General features: G+C 53.7%; 1 protein-coding gene across 1 annotated transcript in view; it reads left to right on the forward strand.

The window, feature by feature from the left end:
• LOC103779140 (peroxidasin homolog) overlaps positions 1–5,032 on the forward strand; it is a gene marked incomplete at its 5' end in the record, with an annotated part of 7,771 nt that extends 2,739 nt beyond the window's left edge. The window contains 6 exons of the mRNA XM_008946760.1: positions 1–989; positions 1,458–1,592; positions 2,771–2,979; positions 4,012–4,126; positions 4,490–4,583; positions 4,928–5,032. Of these exons, the coding sequence (XP_008945008.1) occupies positions 1–989; positions 1,458–1,592; positions 2,771–2,979; positions 4,012–4,126; positions 4,490–4,583; positions 4,928–5,023 (1,638 nt within the window). The remainder of the gene's footprint in view (positions 990–1,457; positions 1,593–2,770; positions 2,980–4,011; positions 4,127–4,489; positions 4,584–4,927) is intronic.
• Between the last annotated feature and the right edge of the window lie 4,246 nt (positions 5,033–9,278).

The raw sequence follows: 9,278 nt of genomic DNA on the forward strand, positions 1-9,278 counted from the left end.
TGCATGTTCTTCGCCCGCTCCAGCCCCGTCTGCGGCAGCGGGATGACCTCCCTGCTGATGAACTCTGTCTACGCCAGGGAGCAGATCAACCACCTCACCTCCTACATCGACGCCTCCAACGTTTACGGCAGCACGGAGCAGGAATCCCGGGAGCTGAGGGACCCGAGCGGCCGGAACGGGTTCCTGAAGCGGGGACGGGTCGTGCCGGGCTCGGGGAAACATCTCCTGCCCTTCGCCGTGGGGCCGCCCACGGAGTGCATGAGGGATGAGAACGAGAGCCCCGTGCCCTGCTTCCTGGCAGGAGACCACCGTGCCAACGAGCAGCTGGGGCTGACGGCCATGCACACGCTCTGGTTCCGGGAGCACAACCGCCTGGCCGCGGAGCTCGCCGCCCTCAACCCCCACTGGGACGGAGACCTCCTCTACCACGAGGCCCGGAAGATCGTGGGGGCCCAGATGCAGCACATCACCTACGCCCAGTGGCTCCCCAAAGTCCTGGGGGAAGCTGGGATGAAGATGTTGGGCGACTACAAAGGCTACGACCCCAACGTCAACGCGGGGATCCTCAACGCCTTCGCCACCGCCGCCTTCCGCTTCGGCCACACCTTGGTCAACCCCGTCCTGTACCGGCTGAACGAGACCTTCCAGCCCATCCGCCAAGGCCACATCCCCCTGCACAAGGCCTTCTTCTCCCCTTTCAGGATCACGCAGGAAGGTGGGATAGACCCCCTCCTCCGTGGGCTCTTCGGGGTTCCCGGCAAAATGAGGGTCCCCTCCGAGCTCCTCAACATGGAGCTGACGGAGAAACTCTTCTCCATGGCACACTCTGTCTCTCTGGACTTGGCTGCTATCAACATCCAGAGAGGGCGAGACCATGGCATCCCACCTTACAACGACTTCAGGGTCTTCTGCAACCTCTCCTCTGCGCAGGAGTTTGAGGACCTCAAAAATGAGATCAAGAACTTGGAGATCAGGGAGAAGCTCAGGAGGTACCGTAGCCTGGACTTGGAAGCATCAGAATCACTGGGGATTTTCAGGCGGTGAAAAGTTTCTGCTCCTAGCTGGATATACCCATCAAATAACCCTCCCAGATATTGCTGCTCACGGGTGTTAAGATAGGGTGGTAGCTGTGGGTTAGGAATGGGGCCAGACAAATGAGGTCTGCCTGAGTGATCAGGCTGGTTCTGAGTGGAACGTCATCAGATGTTGCTGTGGTGTAGTTTGGGAGCAGATGGAACTATTTTTGGGACCAGATTTGAGCTCTTGTACAGGGAGACTAAACTGCACCCTATGTGCCTCTTTCCAAGGCAGGTCTTCACCCGATGTCTACTAGGTAAAGACCATTATAAATATTGTCTAGATGAGCTCCTGCCATACAAATTCCTCTGATGGGATTAGATTTAGATTATCTACACTCTTTGATAGTCTTCTGACTTTTAATATCTGTTATCTTGCAGTTTATATGGAACTACCAAAAATATTGACCTGTTTCCAGCCCTGATGGTGGAAGATCTCGTCCCTGGTACCAGAGTTGGACCAACGCTGATGTGCCTGTTAACGACACAGTTCAGAAGGCTGAGGGATGGAGATAGGTATTATCATCAGAGTCAACCCAGAGTCTTTGGTACTCTGTGTGGGGAGAGTTGCTCCCTACAGGGAAGAGCAGAACCTTTCACTTTTTATTATTTCTTGTCTTATGATGCAAGGAAGTGTCTCCTCTGTCCAGTGCATTGAAAAATGACTTGCCACAGCTACTCTCCATGTGTCCTCTCCTGATTTATGGATTCTCAGTTCTCTGCAGGACACTGGCCAGCATTGAGGATGCACCCAGTGTCCCCTGAAAATGCTAGGAAATGTTTGCAAGGGCTTCCTTCTAGTTCCTCTTTGCTGTCTGTGAATATTCACCTCACAAAGATGTGGCTGAGATGCATCTTTGCCTGGTGGTGGGCTTAAGGCAGGAGCATCGTTCACCCCTGTCCCAGCCTGCTCCAGGAGAGCTCTCTGAGCCCTGGGCTTCTGCTGCAAGGGGCTGTACCTGCAGAGGGTGGCACCCTGCAGCTCCAGCCATGGGGTTTTAGGGGTTCAGGAAAGGGCAGTCTGTGTTTGCAACCCCCTGACACCAGAATAAAACTCCCTAGGAGAGGCGTGGGTGCTGGCCACCAGAATGATCCGAGGGCTGGGGCAGCTCTCCTACGAGGACAGACTGAGAGAGTTGGGGCTGTTCAGTCTGGAGAGGAGAAGGCTCACAGGGGACCTTATTGTGGCCTTCCAGTATCTTAGGGGGGCTACAAGAAAGCTGGGGAGGGACTTTTTAGGATATCGAGTAACGACAGGACTGGGGGGAATGGGGCAAAGCTGGAAGTGGGCAGATTCAGGCTGGATGTGAGGAAGAAGTTCTTCACCATGAGAGTGGTGAGACCCTGGCATGGGTTGCCCAGGGAGGTGGTTGAGGCCCCATCCCTGGGGGTCTTTAAGGCCAGGCTGGAGGAGGCTCTGGGCAGCCTGATCTAGTGGGAGGTGTCCCTGCTCATGGCAGAGGGGTTGGAACTGGGGGATCCTTGTGGTCCCTTCCAACCCTGACAGATTCTGATCTGTTTTAGCAGAGGACTTTAGAGCCCTAATGGCTCAAGGGTTGGACTTGATGATCTTAAAGGTCCCTTCCAACCTAAAGGATTCTATGATTCTATGCTGCCACACAGATGTAGGGGAACGTTCTCCCTCCCCATCTTCTTCAGCTCCTGCATCACGCTGTGCTTCCAACCCCCTGCAGGTTTTGGTATGAGAGCCCCGGGGTGTTCACACCAGCACAGCTGACTCAGCTCAGACAGACGTCCCTGGCTCGTGTCATCTGTGACAACAGTGACCACATCCAGCACCTCCAGAGAGACGTCTTCCGGGTGGCCTCCTACCCCCAGGGCATGGTGGGCTGCGAGGAGATCCCCAGGGTGGACCTGCGCCCGTGGCAGGACTGCTGTGAGGGTGAGCAGGAGCCTGCTCCAGCACTGGCTCCCGTGGGGAGGGCTCTGGGTGGCATTTGTCTTCTGCTCTCAGCAGAAGTGCCAGCAGCTGGCTTCCTGTGGCACCGTGAGAGCCATGGGTCAGCACGTGGATGGGAGGGAGAAGGATGGGATGGGATAGAGATGGAATAGAATTAGAATAGAAAATGGAATGGAATGGAATGGAATAGGAATAGAATGGGAATAGAAATTGGAATGGAATGGGAATAGAAATTGGAATAGAATAGGAATGGAATAGGAATGGAGTAGCATAGGAATAGAATGGGAATAGAAATAGGAATGGAAATGGAATAACAATAGGAATGGAATAAAATAAGAATAGAAATAGAATGGAATAGGAATGGAATGGAATAGAAATAGAATAGAGTGGAATGAGAATAGTGTGGAATGAGTAGAATAGAGTGGAATGGGATGGAGTGGAATAAAGTGGAATAAAGTGGAATAGAATAATTTCCATTGGAAGGGACCTACAACGATCATCTGTTCCAGCTGCCTGACCACTTCAGGGCTGACCAAAAGCTAAAGCAAATTATTAAGGGCATTGTCCACACACATCCTAAGCACTGACAGGCTTGGGGCATCAACCCCCTCTCCAGGAATCTTGTTAACTTCATGGGGTCTGGCTGCAGGTCCATCTAGCTGAGGGCTTCTGTCTCTGGCAGCAGCCCGTAGCTTATACCTGGAAGAGGATGTAGCTATGGTGATCCCCACCACATGTCCCTTTACAGATTCATCTGGGAGTCTGTAAAACTCTGCTCTTAAGCCACAGATGCTGCCATGGTCCCTTTGTGCTATATTCAGGCTACAGACATCCAGCTGAGCCAAGGGAATCCTTGCCTCATGCACACCCCTTTGTTGCCTCCTCCTCTCCAGCATAAGAGGGGTGTCCCGGGTGGGTGGTGAAGGAGGGCAGCCCTGCCTTGTGCTGCCTGCAGTCCACGTGGTTCTGCTGTAAACACGAGTGCTCACTGCAGCCTTTCCCTTCCTTCCCAAGACTGCCAGACACGGGGGCAGTTCAGGGCTCTCTCCCAGCGGTTCCGAAGCAAGAGGTCTCCTGGCTTCAGCTACCCAGAGGAAAACCCTGCCAAGCATCAGCCTGCCTTCCCCAGGTGTAGTATCACCACACCTTTTACCTCTGTTTTACAAAGCATGGGGAAAGTTTTCAGTACCTTGACCCATCAAGCCTCTGAGATGAGCGTTCTGCAGAGCTCTGGAGGTCCACGGGTGTTTCAGCAGGTAGATGCTGAGCTCAGTCAAAGTTCTCCAGTGCTTTAGTGCAGAACCTGACTCTAGTGTTGAGATACCTGGGCTGAGTGGCTGTTTGGTTGGCATCTCTTGGCAGGTGAATGTGGCAGTGGGGCCCTTCTGTTTGATGTTTGCTTGGAGGCTGCTCTTGGAGAAGACAGGAGGATTCTCTCCTCCAGGAAGCTGATGTTTGCATAACCCCTTTCCCTTTTTATCCCTGACCCCAGAAACGAGGTGCCTGCTCCAAACCCTTCCCCCAGAGAGAACCTCGAGTCCCTCGTGGCTGAACTGGAGAAGACAGTTGCCTCCCTACAGAAGCAGGTAAAACTTTGTGCCTTGATCTTTGTCTTCCATGGAGCCACCTCAGGAGCAGGATTTAGCTGTTTGCTGTGGGCAACCTCCATGACTTTTGTGTCCTCCAGAGCCAAGAGGACCCATCTGTTCAGAGGGGACTGGAAGCAGGTACAGAAGAGGTAGAGTAGGGAGGGATGAAGCTGAGTTTTATGAGCTCAGACCTCTACAGCTGTAGGGTAAAATGCAAGTTTGAGCCCCTCTGAAGGTAACTTGACTTTCTTGGCTTTCTTCTTGTGTCTGGGACAGGCTAAAGATTATCTGTGCAATGGTGCAGGCTCCTCTTAGAGCTTCTATTTTCTCATCCCCACCAGGTGAATGCCCTAGAGAGGCAGCTGAGGTGGCACCAGAGGAGCAGCAGCACACATGGCCACGGGAAGAAGACTGGGGACAGATGGAGACAAAGATGACCACGCTGCCTGTTTGTCCAAGGTCAGGGGCTTTGTTCTGGGCTGGGGGCCAAGAGGTGGCTCAGTGTGGTGCTGCTGAGCCTGCGTGGGGCACCTCAGTAGCCTTCCCCTACAGAAAAGAGACTTCCAGAAAGGAGTGGAGCAATCTGGTGATGAATGAATGAATGAATGAATGGGACAGGAGGTAATAGGCTTAAATGCAGCAGCTTAGACACCCATTTCTACCAGTAACCATTAGTGACTCACTGGAATGGGTTGTCTGGGGACATTGTGGCATATCCATTCCTGGAGGTCTTTTAAGAACTGGTTTGGCAAAGATGGGGCAAGACATAAGTATAGGATGGAGCAGGTGGACTGGGTGAGGTCTCTGAGGCCTGTTCTCCTGGCACTCTGGGTAGGTTTCTCCTAACGACGCTTAATATCATAACCCCAAATCCAACAGCTTCCAAAGGACCTTTGTGGGGAGAGATATCCCAGAGCTTCAGTGATGAAGTAGATGGACTGGTTCCTTCCCAGGGTAACAAGGACATCTGGGCAGATGGAGCAATCCATCATTTGCTTACATATTGGCAGAGATTTTTACCCTCGACATCTGAGTCACTGTGCACCTCGCTTCTGAAGGCACCAGTCCTCTGTTTGCTCAGCTCCAGCCAAGGCTCTCAAGTGCATCTTTAAAGTCCCTGTCAACACCCTCCAGCCTGGAGCCTCCTGCTGCTGCCCAGAGCTCTGGTCCCTGGTGTTTAGGGGCACAGAGAGCCCAGGTTGGGCTCCCCCAGCCCACGTCCCATGGAGATCCCTGCAGCCTCCAAAGGGAGGGTGAAGATCTCCCTGGCACCCGCCAGTCTGGAGGAGGTGTTGGGTGGTTTTCTGTGTTGCAAATGATGACTCCAGGGACAGGAGCCAGAGGAGAGATGTTCTGCCAGGCGGTTGGTACTGGAGGAGCATCCCCAGGGAGGCAGATCACAGGGCAGGGTGAGCAGAGGCTGCCCCTTGCTGATGCTCTCAGCAGAAAGCAGAGCCCTGCAGGCTGGCCACCCTGTCTCCCACTCTGCTTTGGTGTGGTGATCCTTAAAAATGGTGATTCCTCTTTAGAAATCTGACAGACGTCACAGTGTGACACCTGAGCTGGCTTCTCCTTGTCATCTCAGATCCTTGAGGAGCACTCTAGGGTTCACAGGGTCCCTGAAGAGTATTTCTGTGGGTGTAAGGGGCTGTTGCTGGGTTTGTGCTGCTGTCACGCCTGCCCCAGGCCTGCTGGGCACTGTACAAACAGTTTCCTCTGCCTCCAGCTGCCTCCCAAAGAGTTTTTCTGCTTTCTTCTGCCTTTTCAGGTGCCCTGTGACCTGCACTCCTGCTCTCCACCAGCCAGCCCAGCCCATCCCTACAGGGCTCAGAAACAGCAGCCATGAGACCCCCCCGATGCTCTGCCTGCTCTCACACTCCCTGGACCACTCCCTGTCCCAGGACAACTGTACTTCTGCCTGTCCTGAACCCTCTGCACTGACTGTTGTTGAGCCACTCAGCCCCTGGACCACTCCCTGTCCTCATCAGCCTCCCAGGGATGGGCTCTGCCCTCTTTGCTGGTGGCAGAGCAGCAGAGTCTGCTGGGCTGCCACTTTCTTCTGCAGTCCCCAGGAGATGGAGAGGAACTGAAGCTGCTTGAGGGCCACTCTTCTGCTCTTCTCCTCTTCCCACGCAATGCTGTCACCACCCACCACCCCTTGTCTGGAATGTCCCATGGGCACCTGACCAAAACCATTCACGAGGAGGCAAAACCTTTCTCAAGGGCACCGTGGTGCCAGGAAGCCTCTGGAGAAATCAAAACCAATTAAACAAACACGAAGCCCCAAAGAAACCCTCAGCCACCTTCTCACACCAACAGCCAGAGCAAGAGGAGCTTCAGGGCCCTGGCAAGGGCTGGTTGGGGCTGGGCTTGCAGCTCCTGCCCACAGCCAGGAGGTGCACTCGAGGCCTGGGGAAGCCTCCAGGCTGTTTGGGTGCTTCAGGATGGGATTCCAGACACAGAAGACCTCGATCCCACCACCAGCCACTGTGCTTGGCCAGTGGTTGGGTTACAAGCAGCACATCCTTGCTCACCAGACCCTACATCTGACCTATCATTAGATGCCCAGTGCTCAAAACCATCTTCCCCAGCACGACCCTCATTCTCCATTCCTGCCCCTTTAGGGGTTTGATGGGATTTATGTTTCTCTTTGTTATTTCCCCCCCTCTACGAAAAGGCTCTTTGCTGGAAGATACATTTGAGTGTCAACACGACAGGACCTGGAAGAGAACCTCAGAGGGGAGCTGCTGGTTTCTGTCTGCTGCAGGAGGACACGATGTGCAGACTGACACTCAGATCAACCCAAAGTCCTCCTCGTGTTTCCTGCTCCCTGGTGCTCTGCAACGAAGCCAGGACCCTGTCAGCAGCTCTGCTGAAGAGGTCTTCTGCTTTTGTTGCTCTTCAGAAGGTGCTTTTTAGTGGTGCTAGAACTGAAGTCCTTGTGTCACCACCGTAGCCCCAGATGTGTGGACAGATGGGGTTTGAAAACAGGCTTCTAAGCTGGTCACAGGGACTAAAGAGAAGATCCTGGATCCATCAGCTATCTGTGCCTTCCATATCTTCCTCCTTCTCCCTACATCCTCCCACATCCCACAACCAGACACTTCTATGAACATGCTTTTTCTTCCCTTCCTTTTTTTTTTTATTTTTAGGTGGTTTTTTTTAGAACCAAAGGGTTTCAAAGCAGCAGGGATGCTCCTGGAACTTAATAGGGAAATAAAAAAAAAAAAGAGATACTAGAAAATAAAAGGGGGTGATTTATCAGCTGTTTCCTGGCGTGGGACTCTGGGCTGTGTGTGTGTGCGTGTGCTGGCAGGGGATGAGTGTGTGTTGGGCATGTCTGGGAAGTTCAGCTCAGAGGCAGTATTTAGTCCTGGGGGATGTTTGTCATCTGGAGCTGCTCTTTCATTTAGGTGCAAATCAAGACCCAAAGCTTTGCGTGTTCTCAGTCAGCTGCACTTCTCTATTGCTTGTCCCACGGGGGAATCCAAGCTGGCCAAGGTCACTGAAGGTAAGTCTTGGAGGGTTTGAGGTGAGGAGCAGAGCGCCAGGAGTGCTGCAGAAGGGATGTCCCTTCCCCACAAAGGGACCCCCAAACCCAGATGCTGAAATCCAGCTTCTAGAGGTTGTTTGGGCATCGTGGGACACACAGGAGGCAGGACAAGGCAGGCCTGGAGCTGTTGATTCAAGGATGGGTTCAGTTTGCTCTTCATACACCATATGGTTGCAGTCTGCAGCTTAGACCCCTACATTTAATTTTCTATTGTTTGTTTTTTTTTAAGTATCCTCCTTCCCAGCCCAGCTGCACACCCAGAATGAGCTGCCCAGCAGAGGAGGATTGAAATCATGGGCTCAAGGCCAGGAGTGGAGCTGCCAGGCACAAAACTCCCACTAATTAGATGGAACAGTTAAATGACAAAGCCCAGGCAGGGACTGGGGGAGGGCTGGGGTTGGGGGTTCTCACCAGAGCAGCGACCTTCAGGCAGCTTAAAGTGGGCGTGCAAGAAGTGAGGTGGAGATCTCCATCCTTTGGCCCGTGCCTGTGTTTGCTGGGCTTTGGCAGAGGGTTTGCAGCGTGTCTGAGTGTGCCCAGGGCTGGGAGGAGTGTGGGTGTGCTGGTGGCAGCAGGGGCTGGGGGGGAACACGGCCCAGGGGCTGATCCAGACCCTGCATCAGGCAAGGAGCTCCTGATGCTGAGAGGGAACCATCCCACCCGCAGGCTGAGCGAGCAGCAGATCCTGCTGGAGCTGGGGAGTGGATTCCCCAGGGAATTCCTGCAAGGAGGGGTTAGTGGGAGGAGGCAGATGCTTTAGCAGGGTAACCCTGGGACCGAAAGGAGGAAGGATCTCGTGTTACAAACCCCCACGATATCCACCCAGCAACCATCCAAACCACTTCAGGTCTCTCCTGAGGTCATTTCTGAGATTGGTTGGTTGCTCTTATCCATTTGTGGATGCAACAACTTCCCTCCAGAAGGGAAAACACCCTCCCACACCAGCCAGACCCAGATTCTGAGCAGGAGCCAGGGGCTCGTCACAAGAGCTGCTGGGAGCAGAGCGAGCGCCATTTAAAACAACAATTAATAATAATAATGACCAAAACCAGCCGCTCGCCTTCTCGCTGAGCCCGCCTCCAGCTGTGCCCAGCTCCCAGATGTGCCCGTGGGCCTGAGCCTGAGCCTCCCCCCCCCTG

Source organism: Merops nubicus, unplaced genomic scaffold, assembly GCF_000691845.1.
Source record: "Merops nubicus isolate BGI_N331 unplaced genomic scaffold, ASM69184v1 scaffold2579, whole genome shotgun sequence".
Classification (NCBI taxonomy): Eukaryota; Metazoa; Chordata; class Aves; order Coraciiformes; family Meropidae; genus Merops; species Merops nubicus.